Source organism: Perca flavescens, chromosome 18, assembly GCF_004354835.1.
Source record: "Perca flavescens isolate YP-PL-M2 chromosome 18, PFLA_1.0, whole genome shotgun sequence".
In the NCBI taxonomy this organism is placed as follows: domain Eukaryota; kingdom Metazoa; phylum Chordata; class Actinopteri; order Perciformes; family Percidae; genus Perca; species Perca flavescens.
The window spans coordinates 18,791,683-18,811,689 of NC_041348.1; the positions used below are offsets into that span (position 1 = coordinate 18,791,683).

The 20,007-nt window shown below is 41.1% G+C and overlaps 2 protein-coding genes across 9 annotated transcripts in view; both read right to left on the reverse strand.

Annotated features, from left to right (window-relative positions):
* usta (uronyl 2-sulfotransferase a) overlaps positions 1–5,922 on the reverse strand; it is a 54,184-nt gene extending 48,262 nt beyond the window's left edge. Inside the window, exon 1 of the mRNA XM_028604426.1 lies at positions 5,357–5,922. Coding sequence (XP_028460227.1) covers positions 5,357–5,588 — 232 coding nt within the window. The 5' untranslated portion in view covers positions 5,589–5,922. The remainder of the gene's footprint in view (positions 1–5,356) is intronic.
* Positions 5,923–8,502: 2,580 nt separating this feature from the next.
* Positions 8,503–20,007, reverse strand: part of sash1a (SAM and SH3 domain containing 1a) — a 254,380-nt gene continuing 242,875 nt past the window's right edge. For all 8 annotated transcript variants that reach the window (XM_028606087.1, XM_028606081.1, XM_028606080.1 and 5 more), the window contains 5 exons: positions 18,356–18,506; positions 17,594–17,722; positions 13,973–14,997; positions 11,719–11,850; positions 8,503–11,250 (listed from right to left, as the gene is read on the reverse strand). In XM_028606087.1, coding sequence (XP_028461888.1) covers positions 10,990–11,250; positions 11,719–11,850; positions 13,973–14,997; positions 17,594–17,722; positions 18,356–18,506 — 1,698 coding nt within the window. In that variant the 3' untranslated portion in view covers positions 8,503–10,989. The remainder of the gene's footprint in view (positions 11,251–11,718; positions 11,851–13,972; positions 14,998–17,593; positions 17,723–18,355; positions 18,507–20,007) is intronic.

Sequence of the window (20,007 nt, forward strand, 5' to 3'; positions counted from 1 at the left end):
ATATGAACCTTGTCAGCTGGAGGTGTTGGATGGATACAAAATATTATTCTATCTTCACCTCCTAACTTATGTGAGATTATCTTAAACATTGCACATGTAAATAACAAAAATGAAAAGGAGTGAGGGAATAAATAAGCAGTTGAAGTATTTTTCCACATGACCAACTTCACCCCACAGTCTAACTGGTACACACCTGGCAACCCTGTTAGTCATTTTAAAATGAGTGACAGCTTGACCGAGACTGGCCTTATTTACATTTTATTTGACACTTTGGTATATTGCCTTAAAGCATGGATTCTGTCACTTTGGTCCAAGAGTCTGTGCACTACATTTGTCAGTTTGAAGAACGAAATATGACTAAACAAAATAAAGACCTCATTTTTAATATCCTCTAACAGGATACGGGCGTACGGGTGTGAATGGAGTGGTGAGTTTGCTCCAAAAATCATACTTACATGGCTGGATCGCTTAATAAAGCTCTTTTGCATCCGTATAGTTTTTGTGTCAGTTTCCTTACTACAGTATGCACATCTGCATGCACATGTACAAAATATGTATGTACTTGTGTTTTGATAAGATTTAGGAAAAGAAGGGCAGCAGGTTAAACTTGAGGTAAGTGGAACAGGTTTGTCTGGAAAAGTAAATAGTACCATTCTCTCCTTGTGATTACAATTGTGATCTTTCCCTAAAGGATGATAGACAACGCCTGCATGTCCTAATATCCTAATTTGAAATAACTATTTATTATACTATTAATTTGATAACAGATGATTTTATGTTTACATTTCCTGCACACAACTTGCTATGTAGTTTTTCCACCCTTGACAATATTAAAGGTTTCATTAAAGATAATGATGTGTGGTTTTCATGACTGCATCAGCACTAAAGATATGATTATTTTACACATTCAACGTGACATATTTCAGAACTATAGGATTTTGATGAGATTTTTAAAAGAAAGTTGTGTGTATTATTCAAGCTCATCTGCACAACATGTACATTTGTATTAATGATATTAATGGCCCAATAAGTGTCTAATGGTGTCTTTATCCAATCAGCAAAGTATCACTAACTGTATGTTTGTATTGCCTGTATGTTTGAGTCTGTCTGTCAGAAGTCAGGTACAGCATGAGTTAGGCGTGCTGTGTCAGTATTGTCCACACTGACCTGGAGGTTTCTCGGCTTTCTCACAGCAGGCAACCTTTCACTTTCCCTCTCCATCTTCTCTCTCTTACTCTTTATATACATGTAAAGTTTATTAACTAGCGCTACTTCTACCAAGTGGTCACCAGCCAAACCAAACTTTATTTGAATTCACTTAAACAGTTTGCTTTCACCCACTTCCTGGCCAGCATTGCTGTTAATTAGACAGAAACTGGGGGGAGGAGAGATTTCCTGAAGCTTCTTCTGTGTCCACACATACCTGTCTAATCCCTAACACCGCCCTGCAGTCTACAACTCCACCACTTTGCTGGCAAGTTCAATTAATGTGTGTGAGTGTTATAAGGTTACAGGGTTCTTTTGAGAAGCAGAGCGATTTTTTTGTGAGAGACGCACCAATTTTGTTCAGCATTTATGATTTATGGTAGGGGATAGAGAACACACAAACACAGAGGAAGACCTGTGTTCTTAAGAGTCCTAAAAGTACATTACATTTGTTCCCCTGGAAGGATTCAGTGCGCCATGTATGCTGGCTAATCCTGAAAGATCCTTCTCTCTGTTTTGCTCTCTTGGCTCCAGGGAGCTACAAGACGATGGTGTGCAATATCAAAGAGCAGCAAAAGTAATTTTCCCATCAGCGCGTTCACATTCCCTGACAATACTGAGAATCAACTAGTATTTGAAATGTCACTGCAGAGATATATGTTGTGTGTGTGTGTGAAAAGAGAGAGAGCCAGCAACCTTCAAACTCTGGCAGGGTCCAGTCTTGGCTAAATCCTGTCATATTTTCTCTCATATGTCTGTTCTATTCTGCATTTTAACCAGAAATGGAGATAGTTGCTTCTATAAAAAGCTTCCAAAACTGACTGCTAATCACTTAATACAGTCATTCAGCTCCACACTGGTGTTTCCTTGACCTGTGATAGTTGGGGTGGCCTACAGCGGTGAAACAAGCTAATATTTAATACAATAATTTAATCATGTTTCAGTCAGAGACCTTCCAGCCAAGTCAAATGTCTAGGGGAATCACTGCTACACAGTCAGGTGTGATTGTGCATTCACACGTGGAGAACACACACACACACACACACACACACACACACACGCACCTTTGCAAGACAGACCCATCAGGCTTTTTTTTTAAGTAGCTGGATTGGTCGAGGTAATATCTCAGTGTGTGTGTGTGTGTGTGTGTTTGTGTATGTGTGTGTGTGTGTGAGAGAGAGAGAGAGAGAGAGAGAGAGAGAGAGAGAGAGAGAGAGAGAGATTAAGAAAGTGTGAGTGAGAGTCCATGTCAGGCTGTTGACCTACGTCTAAAGATCTGCACGTTTTAGTTTCTGCAGCTATATGTTGAGTGACACCCTCAAACACCAACCTCACCGCTGGCCCAAACAAAACAGGGTCTGTTCCCTCTACAGTGCGTCTGACTGAGAGAAACCCACACACACTTGCACAAAATCAATCTACTACTCTCTTTCCCATACACACCCACATTCACTTACCCCACCAGGAATCCTCACCTTGGCACAGTGCAGCCAAAAGCATAACATAAGTCAGCTTAAGCTAAATAAATCAGCTAATCACTGGATGCTTATAAGAGGCTGCTAGCCTGCCCATCACACGCATACAGTATACATACATTGGAGAATTATTAATGCTGAATATCCTCTTTATTTTCTCATTCATTCCAGGTGGTGGGGTAAGGAGTTTCCCCTACACAGTTTGCTGGAGTTTGCCTTCAGTTCCTGCCTCACCTGGCAAGCTGTTCCACTCATCGATCTATGACACCGAGACAGAAAAAGTAGATTGTAGACTGAGAGAGTGTGTATGTAATTGACAGGGGTGAGGGGGACAGAGAAAAACTGTGGAACATTAGGATCTTTGCCAAAATTACATTCCTCCATACGAAGCCATATAGCCACCAAATCATAAGAATATTCTGCACAGCAAGCTCTCCACCTTCCTGCCAGATTTCTTGATTCTCTCCTTTAAGCGCTCAAGACCACATCTGACACACCATTTTAGAATCCACCACAATAACTAGCCCAATAAATCCAACTTTAAAACCTTGAAAAATGTATTACTTCATTACAGAAATCAGACTATTGAATTACTTCAACACAGTGTAAAATCTTTCAAATTGCAGCCATCCAATTCTGGAACAAAGCATTTGCTCCAGCATCGTAATGAGCAGAGACGATTACTCATCCAAACCCCAGCAGAGGTACTACAGTGCGTTTGTGCCACTGTTACATAAGAAATCCTGCCTCCTGAAGTCGATAGAGTATAGAGGAGTCAGTGTGTTTGACAAGGCTCAGGCCCTCAGGGTCTCTGTGCAGAGCTGCAGTAAAGATAACATCATGCAGGTGGCCCAGACACTCATTCATCTTCTAATAGAGGGATTCCTTGCCCTCATGATCCACGTGTGTTTGAGCACTGGTGGATTATGATGGTGCAAATAATATAGTTGGCTATGTCTGTTTGCTGGTGCGTGTTTGTGTGTGTCTGTGCTAATAGTACACACATCTGCTTCATCCTGTGTGATAAGGTGTTTGACACTCAGCTGATAACTTAACCTGAAGCATAAGACACATTACAGATGTCAGACTGTGCACACATTGTGCAACTACCCTAAAAAAAATATGTACTTGCATCGACTGCTGCAATTTCTAAATCACATTTAGGCTTTGAGTGATAATTTTTTGAGTGATAATGCTGTGAGTGATAATGTTTCAGTGTGTGTAGTGTATGTAGAGGCTTCCCAGGCAATCAAGTTGCATTTTAGAGGAAAATATAACGCTCTCCAAGTAAAGCTTTTAAACTGGCTGTAAAAAAACTACATATAGAAAATGTCTGTGTTTATGTTTTGCAAGACAAGACCAATCAAAATTATTTTTTGACAGGTGCAGTTTGCAAGCATGTGTGTGTGTGTGTGTGTCTACAGGAAACCAATCTGACCCACGGGATTAGTGGCAGACGTGATGAGTGGCTCTCATTCTGTTCCAGATGTTTATCACGTCATAAAGGCCTCAAGCCCTCTGTGAGAAATAGGTAGGAACACAACCTCCTTTCACCACACAAACACATACTTCCCAGCTGTAGCCTGAGTTGTAGCAGTGACAGACATGTTGATAAGAAATCAGAGTACCAGATAGTCTTAAGTCACTAGAGCATACATAAACAAACAAGCACAAACTTCCTTTTTTTACACTTGACATATCTCATCCTGAAACAGACCCATGCATATGTAGCCATTTGTCATAGGTCTTATCCACTTTTTCCTAGTTATCACCCAGTACAGCATAGGAACAGCAGTGCCAAGTCATATTTAAAGGAAAAGTAATTTAAAAGTTTTCCCTTCAGAGCATTCTATCTAAAATTGGGAACCTTACTAGTTAATATGAAAACAGCTGGCAACCTCTATCTTAGAACAAACAACTCCACATGCTTTCACTGTATCAATTGGAGAAACAACAAGCCTAAGACATAGCACGCATGGCTGTCTCTAAACACCAGCAGTCTTTAGAACACTATTGCGCTTGTTCCAGCGGTACCAGTCATGCGTAATGAGCGCGATGTGGCTGGAGCGCACCAGCTGGCTGTACAAGAAGAGATGTCAGCCATCATCTACACATACTGTATGAATCTTTACAGTTGCTGAGTTCTTGTTACCATAATAGATCCCAATCTCGCTCCGACAAGTCAGAACTGATGTTCGAATGGTGCGAAGGGGAGCGCATTCCTCAGGTTTTGGTCTGAATTAGTTGGATTTTAAAGTTGGGGGGAAACCTTCTGAAACTGGAGGAATATACTATTCTAAAATCAGAGATAGTGCACACTGAAATGTCAGTATCCACGCTTTTACTAAAATGTGTGTCAGTCTACAGTAACGTCACATAGTGCCACCTTGGTGGTTTCAAGATTGTGAATGATGAGAGGACATCAAGATAACTCCTCTGAGGTGAATGGGGTCGAGGAGACGCCGTGGCATCCGGTTGATTTTTATACAGGAGAGTTTTGCCCGCCGGTGAATGAGAGGTGAAAGCCTCAATAACTCTCTTTTCTTTTTGGATGAACTTTTCCTTACACGTCTAATCAAAGCAGGGCGTCTAGACAAGCAGCGCAACTTCTATTCAAAATAATCTCTTTGATGATGACGCGCTTCAGCCAGCAGAGGAAAATGAAAAGTTCTTACCGAGATATTGTCGAATGTCCAGCAGGATTTTAGGGGGTCCTCCGTTCAGCTGGTAAAAAAGGGAGCCGAAGCAGAAGAAGAACAGCGAAGCCATGCAGAAACCATAACCTCGCAAGGAAAATCGCAACGGTATAGCAGAGAGTAAGCTGTACTTTCTGTTGTTTCGCTCTCTAACGTGGTTGGGAGTCTGTTTGTTGCTGTGAAGGGGACTGCTGCTGAAATTCTTCATCATCTCCTCCTCACAAAGCGCCGTGGAAAGTCATCCATCCGCATGTGGAAAGTGAAACTTGTCGCTGTGACACCATTTGAGGCGGACGGCCAGTTATTATGGAGACGCGCAGGGACCCAGCTCTCCTCCGCTGCCGCAGCCACGGGGTTGTTTTTTGCGCTCAGCGTTTCGCTTCTGCTCGGTCCCTCTCGCTTGCGCTCGTTGGATGAGGCTCCTTCCTTCCGTCCTTCCAGTCGAGTTAAGGGTCCATCCTTCTGCTCTGGAGGCTTTTGGGTGTCAGATTACTTAACGTGGAATAGAGGAAAAACTTCCGCCTCTTACTGGATTGGATTTGCAGTGCGTAAAACAGCGTCACCCAGTGTTCGGGGAGAGAGAGGGGGGGGCTTACAAGCAGTCCTTGGGCATTAAAAAAAAACGGGTTCGATTTGTACCATCCAGCAGAAGAGTTTTAAGCCAGCTGTGAATTTACATTTTTCATTTCAGCAGGTATACGAGAGCGGTGGCTTTATGCTTTAACAAATCTTTGACAATATGATGATACTAAAAGTCTATTGTAGTTAACAGACAAACCATTCATCCTTAATAGAAACATCACAGTGACCTATTCCCTAAGTGGTTATTATTCATAAAATGGAACAAACTGTGTTATCACCACTTTAGTACAAGGGGGTAGATGTTTGATGTGTGTTGAAAAGAAGCTGGGGAAATAAGTATCTGCTCACTTCCTATGTATGAGTGTGTGTGTTTTAAACTTTCTCTTTCCCCTTAGGCCAGCTGTAAGGACCTAACACTGAGCCATACATCTTTCCACAGCAGGGCTAGAACCCACCATTAGACTACACCTGCACTTAGGGGGCGACAACAGTCATTTAACACACTACCACACCAAGAGGCTGATGCACTCTCTCTGGTGACAGCTACAGTAGTCAAGGGAGCAACAACGGCTGTGAGAAACAATTGGGCTTGAAAGACAAAAGGTAATAAAGCAGAGCACAACAATTCTGTTGAGGGCCCATTGGCTTGGCTTTTCCACAGGTAAATGAAATGTGAATAGTACAGTACTGTATTTTGCAAGCTAGGCACAAAACGTGTGAATGCATTATGCGTTTATAGCCTCATCTCCCCTGAAGCACAGCAGTTTATTACACTGAATAACAGTAAGGATGTCAGGAAGGTCACAGCTGTAAATCAGGTTTAGTCTAATCAGAACTACTGGCACCCATGGGATTTAAACCAAGTCATTTCTGGTGGTGTGTGTCAGCTTTTCTTTGGACTGTAGAAAAAACATGTAGCACCTGGAGGAAGCACACACAAACTCCAATGTTTAAAAGGTTATAAGCCCAGATGTGTCATACAGGTTTTAGCTGTTCCTCAGTGTGTAAAATTTCACATTCTCAGTACAACAATATGTCTACCCACATGTGATTACTCAAGGTTGTTGTGTATACTAAAGTCACATTAGAGTAAATAATATTACTGGGAAAATAGGAGGAGATGGAGAGAAATTAACTTCATTTCTGCAAGACTATTGCACATTTGAACAAGGCCTGTACGCTTAGGACTAAGAGGCCACTTAATTAAGTTTACCCTACCAAAATAAGAATTAATAGGTTTCTGCGCAGGGGTGAATAACCCTGGGAGCTGCACATTCATATAGTTGGATTTGCAGCCAACACTAAAGTAAACTTTACAGTCAGACTTCAAAAAGACAAACTTTCAGAGGAACTACTTCTTTGACTGCAGACCTCCCTGGAGGGAAACAAAAGGCAAGATAATTTCCCTATAAGGACCGATGACACTCATTACAATTTATTGGTAAGGAATCTTTGGCATCATAATGGCTTTTCTCACCCTCCTGTGACTTTGTGTCTGTTCATTCATGCCGTCATGATGAAGTATGCAATCCAGTCATATAAAGGAAAGATTTATAATCATATTGTGACCCCACTGCAGATTCTCACCATAGATTGAATACGGACACAAATCCAGCCATGCATAAACGCTGCAGAGGAAAGTGGTTCAGAATAATAGGAAGAAAAGCGGGCCAGATATTCTTCATTGCAAAATAAGGTCTCCGCTTTTACTCCTGAGACATTTTAAATTGGATGAGCAATTGTATTTGTGGAAGACAGAGTCGTGAACTGGAAGCTAACTGCTCATTACAGCTGCATGAAGGACAATTATTGCACAGTGGCTACTTTCTTAAAAAGGTACGAGCAACTAGCCGAGGAAGACACGCTAAAAAGATTGTGTTCTTATTCTTCCTGAAGGAAATGCTTATTCAGTTGTGTCTGTTTCCACTCAGATGAATGCCAAACGTTATGCAAGTAAAAATCTCAGCTGCAATCTTTTGGGACATTTTATGAATAAGGGGTCCATAGTCTGGTGTGCACCTATTTGGGGCTTCTTGACATGAATGAGATTGGAAAACGTTTGTGTGGCTTCACTGACAACAGCTGCACTGCAACAAGAGCCACAGGGCCAGTCAAACTCTTGGTCTTGAGCAGATGTGTGTAGTCATTTTTAATTAGGCATTACAAGCCAGACACAGCAAGACAATGTTTTTAAGTTGATTGGTTTCAGAGCTCCAACTGAACCTTTGACAGTATAGTAAGTACAGGAATCGTTATTCAGAGTCACTGGACTGTACACATCCCAGTATGGGCAGTGTTGTCTGCTACTTTTCCTTTGGACCAAGCTGTAATTTAAAAATGTTAGGAAAGTTATCAACAGGCCAAAGTTCAGTGTCACAGTTAACCACATTGATGAAAAGAGCCAGTAGGTCATGCCCACATCTTTCCATTACTGAGAGAGAGATTGTGTGTGTGTGTGTGTGTGTGTGTGTGTGTGTGTGTGTGTGTGTGTGTGTGTGTGTGTGTGTGTGTGTGTGTGTATAGAGAGAATGAGAAGGCCAGTGTATGGCAAGAAACAGTTTTTATTATATTTCAGAATGACAAATAGTTATGGACATTACTTTTGTTGTTTCAATACACAAGCAAATATGTATGGACAATCATTAGGTAGATGAAAACCAAATAAAATATTTTGTACAAATATTTTACATTACATACTGTGGTTCCTCACTGGCTAAAGCAATATGCATTATGCAGGAAGGTATTGCTATTCATATAGTACAGCTTATTACAGTTGATATGAAAAAAGCAAAAAATAAGTTATTTAAATATCAATTACATATACAGAATGTGCAACTTCTGCTAAGCATTTCATATATGTAATTAAGAATTTATTTTTATAAGACTGCAAAAACAAACTGGAAGTGAGTAACCGGAACAGGTTAACCTGTGAATCGTTATCAAACTTGGCATTGGGAACTCAATACTAAAATAAAATACCAGCATAACCCACTGAAACCCTTTACAAAACCTGACAACAAATGTCCATTAATGGACCTGTGAACAAAATGTAGCCAATTCCGCCAATAAAACAGCTAGATTTACCCTCTAAAGTGCATTTACAGTGTCAGTATTTTCATTCTTTACAAAACACTTCTTGGGTCTTTTACTTTTTTAATAATGACCCCCACCCTCGCTTTCTCAGAGCACCACTTTGATTGAAGAGAAAAAAGGCATCAAACATCTACCTATCAAGTGCCCACTGCAAAAGAAAAAAAATACATCCTCTAATTTTACAACACTTGCTCAATTTTTTTTAAAAATATGAACTCCATGGAATAAGTCTTCAGTTCAGATGATGAAAGATAGGACTTTACTATTAGAAAAACACAAATGTTAGCTCAATTTCATGCAGTGAGTGCGCAAATGAAAGAGCAATGAGTTTCTAGTTGTTTTTAAGTTACGTTTTTGTAACAGGCTGACCCGACAGTGTTTCCCTGATTTACTATTTAGTGGGATAGTGTATGCTGACCTTGGAGGTCAGCTTTTCACCTGATACAGTATATCTGTTCTTACCATCTATCCTCTGTGTGTTTGAGAAAAGTCAAATTAAGAATTTCAGACACGCATTGATTATAGCTACAGTATAATGTGTTAAAAGTCCCCAAACAGCCCATTATCCAGCTATAAATCAAATTCCTCAACACTGTAACCAAAGTGTAGACAGCCCATATGTCAGCTGTGTCTTTGAAGCATTTCTATTTTCCCCTCCCTCCCTCGTCCCACAACCCTCTGCATGGAACACGTACAGTGAATGTGTTTAACAGGAATGTTAAACATGGAACAACGTCTCTGTTGTGCCTGTGGTTTTATCATCTGAGCTTCACAAGTAAAGAAACCACAATCCATCAGACATTTTTTGTGGTCCACATCCATGTGTATGGCTGAAATGATCTGGTTGCGTATGGGTGTTCATAAAATCTCAATTCTTTCTCAGAAAAATTCAGAACAAAGATGCTTGCACCTCTAGCACAGGTTAGCTTGGTGCTATAGTCAATACTATACATATGTTCTATTTGATGATGAAGCTATTTTTTCATAATGGTAAGGCAAATTAAAATGTACTTGATACACTGGGAATGCTTTGTTGCTGTGAAAGCGGATTGTGATTACTCGAGTAAAACAGAGCTTTCTGTAAGACTTATATTCATGTCGGTGCAGGGTGTGCATCCAAGATATGCAGTGAAATAGGACATACAGTATAATATGAAATATAAATGTGTGATGTCAGCTGTTTAAGCTTAGAAATGACTGAGAGCTGGCCTCAAAATAAGGCTGCAACATTCAAAAGGCAAACAAATGTAACATAAATCATTTTACAATGAAGATGTGTTATGCTATAATACAGAAACATGATACAAAATAAGTGATCTCAATACCACCAGTTATTCATCGTTTGGTGTATTTAGTTCAGATGTTAAGTGAATCTTATAATCATCATTATGAACCTATTAGTGGGAATGAAACGCTAAATGAGGAGTAAATCACTTTGGCCGAGCTACTTCCTTAACAGACCCTCAGATAATGTTGCCTTGACACAAAGGATGAAAATGAAGCACTTATGAAATATGCAGGAAGTAAACCATCCTTTCTGTATTTAAAAAAACATCCATCCTACAAAAGAGTGTGCTATCATCCTTCAAGGCAGATCCAAGTCTTTATTTTAAGACTTTGGGGGTGTCTTCAGAATGGACGCCATCCCACAGAAAAGAAAAGGCATCTGATATCTTGTCTTGGCTGTTAGGAGAAACTCCTTAATGCCGTAAACATTTGAGAAAAGGGTAATAAAGAGAGAAAATCAGAGAGCAGGGTGGCTCAATTTAAGTCTTTTGACACATGCAAGACAGGAATCCCTGTAGTGCTGTGGTCATTCGTGTGATCGTGGAGTCCTGTGGCCAATTTGTCTTTGACCTCCTACTGACCATGTTTAAATGAGATGGTGCTGACCAGTGAGTTGATACCTGTTACTTTATATGACTCCACCTTCATGGTTAGGACTGCACCTCTCTGTGCGAGCCGACCAATCGTGCCTCACTGACCAGCCGGCGGGCGTGTCTTTCATCCCGCACCCCTGCTTCCCACGCGCCGCTCTCTGTTAACAAGGCCACACGACTCAGCGAGTCGACTCCCGCTGCCACCAAAGATGTGGCATACATGGGCAGGCCGATGGAGGTGAGCCAATCAGAGACTGTGCTGATGTTCCCTGAGGGCAGAGGCTTCCGGCACATCTCTGTCAAACCTCCAGAAGGAATCTGAGTGACACAATGGGGAAACAAGGCATTGTTGTTTGCTACTCTGATGATGTCACATTAGTGAATATAAAGAGGGATTAGTGAAAAAAAAAAAAAACTGAAAAAAAAAAAAAAAATCGGCCAACTTTGGCTTTCTTTTGCCAAATCACGTAAAGCTATGGGGTAAAAATAGACTTCATTAAGTCTTAAGCAAGTTTTAGCCTACTAAGAACAACAATACACTGACAAGTCCCTTTATATAAGTATATCTACACATTCACCAAGTGTTTAATTAAATATTTAAGCAAGCATAGCCATCACAGCTCTTCAATCATGGCGCCAGCCTTGCAGGGAAATTACTGGCATATTTTCCAGCCTGCATTGTTACTTTCTAGGAAAGCCCAACTAAACGTGTATCTAGCTCCATAACTCCAAAACATTGTCTCCATTGTTTTGAAGTTCTCAGGAAAATTAGTGTTGTTGCCTTACAGCCATGCGGTGTTGTTTACGCAGCTCTTTGACTCGAAGCTGGTCCATGGTGGAGGCCACATCCTTGACGGGCTGCGCCAAGTCCTCGGAGTAACGCTGCACCAGCGGCTGGGGGATGCCACAGCGGCCATGCTGGAGGAGAGAAGGGAGGAGAACGAGAAATTAGACGTGACTACATTTAAAGATGAATACAATTAAACCACAAACATAAATCTGTGTTTTCAAAGAAGAGGACAACATGTCAGACATGTTGATGTGTCAGAAAGCAGTGGATAGACAACCAGTGAGAAGCTGACAGGCAACATGAAGAAGGCTGACATAAAGGAGCATTTTGACTTATTACGGTCATTATGAAGACAGAGACCTTGTTGTTCATACATTTATGTCAAATTACTTCTCTAAGAACATCTTCTGGCGAGGTAATGAGCACAATTCTTAAGGGAGTCAGAGAAATATGAAGACAAACACACTAGAATAGACACTATAATTAAGCTGAGGTCTGTTTTTGTTCTGGCTCCTATACAGTACATCACAGATAATTCTTATTTTCAAAGACACTGAAAGTACAGCTGGATCATGTTTTGCTATTAACAGGGAGTTGTATCTTGTTTTGTTTGCACAAATGAAAGTATACAGATTAGGATGAGAGAAGAGAAAAACAATAACAATTTTATGAGCAGTGACTATGTGAGTGATGGAAACAGGCAGAAAGCTCTGCTGAACTTTTAGAACATGTTTTTTTTGTTCTCTTTCTTTGTATAGACACCTGGAGCAATGGCAGGTTTCCAGCAAGGAACTGGTTTTGGTTGGCCAAACTGGACCGGAGGTCTTTTGAGGATCAAAGGGTGGGTGGATGGAGGAACTAATGTCTCCGGAAAAAGGGATGGAGAGCAGGTCATACAAGCCTACCCTTTGCGTTGCCAGGATTAGACGGGTCCAGATGCCTTTAGGCAGCCAACAATTAACTTTGTTCAAGCCTGCACTAATTTGATTTTATTCTCTTTTATCATGCCTAGGGCTGGATATCGTTTGAAATCCCCTAACATCTGTGCCAATAGGATATCCGAGATTCTATATCTTTATCCCAATGGTACTTTTTTAATAGCTTAGTTTTAGAAATAAAAAAAAAAAAATTCTAACCCCTAAGTCTGATGATCTCCTGATTTATATCAGCAAATATCTTATAAAGGAGGAAATAAAGGAGGAGTTTTAGATGCTCAATGCTACGGACACATTTAAGTTGGTGCTCAAAATGTAGTGATGTTTGATACCAATTAGCTGAACTATAATTTGTTTTTTTACTATTTAAAAAACAAAAACAATGACTGCAGTTATGTGCAGGCTCACACACTCTCCATGTTGCTACTAAAGCAGCGCGCGTCTCTCATGTCCCTGCCAACCCACTTGTGACTAATAGAAAACCAGCAGAGCTGTGCTGTGGTCTAACACACTATTTCTCACCTCATCTCTTGATGCCTCTGTGTGTTTGTTGTTTTCCTGCCAGCGTCGGGGGCTCCACCATGTTAAAGGGGCCCAGCCTGGGGTCTGGCGAGTGGCAGAGGGTTTTATAACCCTGTCTGCCTTCAGTAAGATTCAGCCCATAAACTTAACAGTCTGAACCGCATCATAGGGAGGCTCAGTCCACAGTCTTTCCCTCAGCTCCAGGCAACTTATTTATTATTGTGAATACACACACAAACACTCACAATTGTGCTTGCACACAAAAAGGCATCTGCACACAAAAAGAAACGCACAAACTTAAGACTCTATTGGTTTTTAATTTTAAACTAAATGAGTTCCAACGCAAGTCACTGGTGTTGTTGGACTGAGTTATTTGGATCCAAGCTAAGTAAGGCATGTTACGATGCTAAACTAAAAGAGCCTGACGCCAGACAAGTATAGCCCAGAGGTGTCTTGAAGCCCCACGTTCACATTAACCATGGAAATATGACTTCATATGATGTGGTTTTTAATAGAATTCCTCACCTCATCTCAATACTTCTTTTAATTAAACGCACAACAACTCATATGAACGTGTATAAAAAGTTCAGAATGATGAATTACTAAAGGAAGTTTTTGGAATATTGCCAGCATCTGTTATAAATGTACAAGGTTGTATCAACTGAATACAAATGGTGCATCTGTGTTTTTAGCGATCTGCAACACAACCAAAAGTCATGCCAAATGCTATCTGTAATCTAAATGTGAGGTGATTTTTCTTGTCTCATGTCTAGATTAATGATACTCTGCTTACCTTGTCAGAGTAGGGCTCCTCTGTAAGATCGATACCCTCAGCCTCCAGCCGTTGCTCCAGGAGGGTAAACAGGTCAGGACTCATCTTGGCATGTGAAGCCTTCCTCGCAACAGCCACCTTTCCCCCCAGATCTGAGAACCACGGAGGCTGCACTGCTGGTGGGGTGCCTGACTCCTCGCCCATGGATGAGGCGGATGAGGTGGCACAGGGGCTTGCAGGGGTGCTTGGGGTCTTGGCAGGCAGAGCTGGGGCACCGTAACTGGGGCTGCGGATTATAGGGCTGCTGGGGTGAGAACGGGTGAGGGAGTGGGTAGGGGAGGGAGTGGGTGATGGCGAGGAAGGCAGGGAGAGAGGGGGGTGACGCAGGCCGTTGGCTAGTCTTTCCTTAGACTTCTTGGCAGGAACAGGAGGAGGGACTGGAGGCTTTTTGGGGTGAGTCCGCATAACCCTCTCCCCACTTGCATTAGAATCGGTGGGACTTGGAGTAGGACTGGAGAGGAGCTCTGGCGGGTTGGGGGACTGGGTTGTGGGACAAGGGGGGCGAAGAGGCAGTTGGGAGGGCACAGGTGGTCTGTTGGACCTTCTTTTTGGGCTTACTGTTGGAGTCCCATTGTGAGCTGGGGAACCCTCTCTACAGACCTTGGTGGGGCTACTGCCTGATTTGGGTGCTTCCTTAGTGAGTTTAAGCTCCACACCCAGATCCTTCTGATCAAAGTTCTGCTCCCAGTGCAGATCCCCCAGAGAGTGGGAGCGTTTCCAGGGTCCACTGGGCTGTGGGGACCCATCCAGGTCCTCACAGCTGCGGCTAGACGGGATGGGAGACCGTCTTTGGGCTTTGCGCAGCCCTAACAGGTTGAAGCCCTTCAGGGAGGGTTTGATGAAGAAACTTTTTGGGAACTTTGTGCGCTGGTTCTTGCTGTTCTGCTGCAGAGCCTCTGTTGAAAGGGTCATGGGCAGCGTGGGGTAGTCTGGAGACTGGAGGCCTGCTGAGGAACGAGTGGAACGGGAAGCCTTTCTGCTTTTACCTGCAAAATGAAAAGATTCATCCTCTCTGAGACACGTTTAAGTGCAACAAAATCTCATCCTTTTTTCTGAAACTGCTAACAGGGAGTGGGTCCTCAGCTAAAAATCAGATCCATGTTAATAATAAATACGACTCCGCATTACTGTATTTTGCTGCCTTTTGTCCAGACTATTTATTTATAACTACTTTAAATCTACTAATATAAGCATTACATCCTTCTTGTTTAAGGCTTATCTATAAACCAGTCAAAAGCAGAGAAGTGTTTATAAAGCCGGAGTGGAGTGCCACTGGGATAAGATAAGCTTTTTGACTCATGACCAAACTGGCTGATTTGTTGTCATAGCAGCAGTCCCAAAATAAAATATCTGAATGAGATAGTTCAGAAACTTTGGAACAAAAGGCTGAAGCAACTTACCATCTATCCTCTGGCTTACAGAGCAAACTGGATGGATGAAATGGATGGGTGCCACGTAGTATGGCTTGCCAAAGAGTTAAAATGGTGGGATGACAGAAAGAAGTTCAATTGATGGAATGACGTAATATCTCAACGGTTCCCAGAAATGTCAAAAAAGTTAAACCAATTGGCCAATTAGGCAAAATTGGTTATGATAAATGTAATTTCTTAACAGTTCCAATACAGACTAGCTTTACTTAAATTACCTTTTTAAGTTTGAGACGTCAAATCAGGAGCATTTGGTAGATTCATGGATTGTATAGCAACATCATTAGTGGCAAGTTATGTTAAAATTCTATCTATTAAATTAATTGTTTATATTAAAATATGGGAAATAATATACTTGTTTAAGACACATGAAATATCATGTTCTTAAATAAAACCTAAAGCTGCGAGTCACTCATTCATTTTTTTTTTTGCATTATGGTGATCACTGACTAAATGTCATCATTACCCACCTTTTACTAAACTGAGCACCACGTTATGGATGCATATGAAAATAATGAGTGAAAGTTGATAGATTACAGAAGTAATGTGATGACATGTGGAAGAATTACTACATCTAGTTACAGAAAAACTTATCAGACACATGTATGTTAAAGGAAGATCATTTGATTTAAAGAGCATACATTCAGAGCTCTAGTGACTTTTTCCCCCAAAAGGAGAAAGTTTGAACGACATAGTCTGCGTTATGATTTTTAAATTACCTTCTATTATTTAAATCAATTCCTTTGCCAATTCTCTAGACTTATAAATATTATATACAGTAATACATTAATGATTTTATGAGGTTGTACAGGTAGGAGAACTGTGGAACTCTGAAACTGCAAGAAGAAATGCAGAATGTTTACTAAATGTTATGCAGCTGGTTTGTGAACAGCATTTAGAGGCATGGAAGAAAAAAACAGACCGGAAAAAAAATAAAAATCAAGCAAGCAGCACCAGTCTAGTTTTTTTTTTTTTAAAAGAAGTGGCTTTTATTCCACAACTTAAATCTCTACTATGGCAGATTGCACACTTTACTGTTAAAACCTGCATGACACATACACACATAAAAAGGAAGCCCATCGGTTACACTGGATCCCAACAGATACAGAAAGAAGACAAGGTTTGACAGAGCAGTGATTTATGAGTTATGGAGCTGTTAAAAAGCATGTTCTGTGTGAAAGAAAGAAAGCATACACTCTTATGCATGAGGATAGAGCGGTTTCAAAAATAAAGAAAAAGAAATTTCACAAATAAGACCTCAATAAACTTTTATAACCAGAACTATCTTACAATCTATATTATGTATACTAAATATTTTCAGCCATTTTTTAGGCACATACTGTACGATTGTTTGTGCAACATGGTCACTGTAAACACAAGGAACGTGACAAATTGAAATGGCATGAAGACATTATGTAAATGGCCGCTGTGATCGGTTACCTGACTAAAATATATATATATATTTTTACTTTTCAGCCTATAAAATCACCACTGCAAAAGAAACTTATCGACATGCTACTCTGCAGGCTCTTTTACTGTATTAAAAACACTTAACAGAAATACTCTCTGAGCCCATAATCATCCTCACGGTATCCTCCTTTTACCAGCCTCGCATCCACAGGCGGAAGAGGTGAAAATCTGAGTCCATGACTGGGCAGAGAGTTTGTTCTCATCAGAAAAGTTCTGTGCATTGGGGAGGATCTCTCCCTCTGAGCTCCCAGCATTGTGGGGTGGACTAGGCTTAGTGGTCTTGGACCTGGCTCCCTCTCAGTTACAATTGGACTTTGCCACTGATGATACAGAATGCCTATAGGATGGAAAGAGTGGTGAAGAAAGGGGAGTAAAAGAATAGTTACATTTTATGGAGTATGAGGTGATAAGGGGTTCTTTCTCTAGAGCACCCATACTAGAGAGGAAAGGTGAGGTTTGGGTGAAGATATGGTAGCAAAAGGAGCTGTTTGATTGGCAGGCGCTGGTCCAGGGAGTGAGACGGGCGAGGTGTTGCAGAAGCATGGCGAGAGATGGAGCAGAGGCGGAAACCCACAGAGGAAAAAGGCGAAGGAGTGGCTGTGGCACTACAGTGGAGCTAGACTAGACCAAGACTAGGTCTTAGCCTTGGATCTCAGTGGTCTAGACTACGCAAAGCTATCATTACCATTCTCCAGGTTCTCATTGCTCTCGTAGCACCCGGAGTCTCGCGGGGAGTCTCCCACCAGGCCCTGACCCTCGTTCAGCAGCTTCTCCTGGGAGCCCGACAGGCCGCTGCGCTCTGGATCGCTGCTGCCTGAAAATACAAGGACGCACAAAAAATAGCAGCATCATCCAAATAAGAGTTGAATGTTATTCCATGATTGTAAAATGTTTTTGTTTTTTTTAGATAGCGCTGGTGGGAAGACCGTGGAGAGCAGCAGCTCATGGTTGACGATGTCTCAACCTCAAAGCCAAAGAGGTAACCCATTTAAAAATTATCACTTCATAAAAATATATCACTAGTTTCTCCGATATTTTTCACCATAAATTAAGTTTTATTTGATTTTGAAGTTTAGTTGATTTTTGTTTGCACCTACTTTAAAGGTTTTGCACACAGCTGAACTGTATGCTGAAGAAAGGTTATTGGGGAAAATAAACTGTACTTTAGTACTTAGGAATGACAACTTCAAGCATGTGCATGCTGCAAGCTTGAAGTTGGCAACTTGTTTGAGTAAATATGACAGTCTTCAGTATGCAAATATACAGCCGCATAGAGACGCATTCATGGGTTCCTGCAAATAATCTTTCAAGGAAAGGGAGTAGATTTAGGTTAGAATTTCCAGTAAACACCAGGATCTTAATTCCAGGTCTTCAACCCGCATCAAAATACAGATATGATACATCTTCTATACAGCCAGGTGTGATTGTTTTTTCTGAGTCTACTTACTGTCGTACTCCTGTAACAGCTCTACAGCGGTGAGCAGCACGGCTCTGTGCTGAGGATCTCTAATGTTCAGCTCATCTAGGTCATCCTCTTCTAATAACTTGAATGTGTCCAGGTCCTCGTAGCCGTTGAACAGAAAAGTGGGCATGTGCTCCTGCATGACAGAAATGTTACATCTGAGTTTAGGTTTCTTTTGAGGTGTCAATGATGGTGTCTAAAAAAATACACTAAAGAAAAACACACTTTGGATCTAAGTCATGGGACTAGTGACAAAAACTTTGGGGTTAAAGCATAGAATACAAACATAGAGGTGGGGTAAGGAGAGTAGGGAACACGATTGTCATCTGCTCATAATTTCCCATGCATACTGTGTATTTTTAAATGACTGGTGATCCAAATCAATCCAAATCTTTTTTTAGATGGCATGTAATCACTTTAAGTCATGACTAATTCAGTTATGGCTGCCTCAACTGTCAGCACAAACTTTATCATGTTGACAGACACGCAAAATTGAGTAGTAGCAACATTAGCGAGTTAGCCGTACCAATCAAGCATCAGCGTGGAGTGTGGGGCCAGCTAGCTGTTCTAGCTGTGACCAAAATGTCAAACAGAACTTGGAAGGGAAACCCGCCAGTGTAATGTGGTAACAAGAAGGACCGAAGGTGGAGACAATTACATCTAAGTACCACAGAAGAGGTTTTACACACTTACACGAACAAGCACAAAAGCTAGTCACCCAATACACCGTGTTGTCTGAGCGGGTGCAGGAAAAGAAAATACTTTAAAATCTAGCTGACACCATCATTCAACACACTCGTAACAGCTTCCACTTTGTATATTGCTGGGCTCCATGTTTGTGTGACCCACACACTTTGTTGGATGAATACATAGACTGGGTGTCACCAGCAAGACCATCAATTACAATGGGGGAGTCCACACAGAGAGAACTGCATGTCCCTGTTGTATTCCTGCTGGATGATGCAGAACTAAACAAAGGACCACCAACTAATACAAACACAGGCAGCCGTGTCCTCTCACTTACGGTATCTTTTGGCCTGTCGAAAACCTAAAACATGTTCCAGAGATTATTTGGCAGAGGACCCATGTGGCCCAAACGTTACAGGGGTGTAGAGATTTAGTTATGGTTACAAACTGTTGATGTGTTCAAATGTTGGCTTGCCAGTTTAACCAAATGCTACTTAGCATTTCCAAAAGTACACAACAACAATATTCTCACTCTTTTGATGTAGGACAGCTCAATTACAGTATAACTCATTTAGTATTTATATCGCCGATATAGGCGATTCCAGGATTTTTTAAGAGGGATGGCACCATTTGCCAAATGGAAAGGCAGTGATTGGCAGAACAGGCAGTAAAGTGACAGTAGTCTGATCCAATAAAAAAAAGAAACCTGACAAAAGAAAATATCAGTTCAAAAAATAAGTGAGGCACTCTTAAGCAGTGAAAACTTTTCTTAACATACAAAAAAGTCCCCCTCTACAAACACAACACACATAGGCTCAGTCACCATGTTACCTCATGCAGCCATAGATAGTGACTTAACAGACATTTATTTGAATGAAAGTCTTCAAGATTATTAAATTAAACTAGTTTTTAAAAAATGTAGATGAATGTTCTTACTGTAATACTAGATT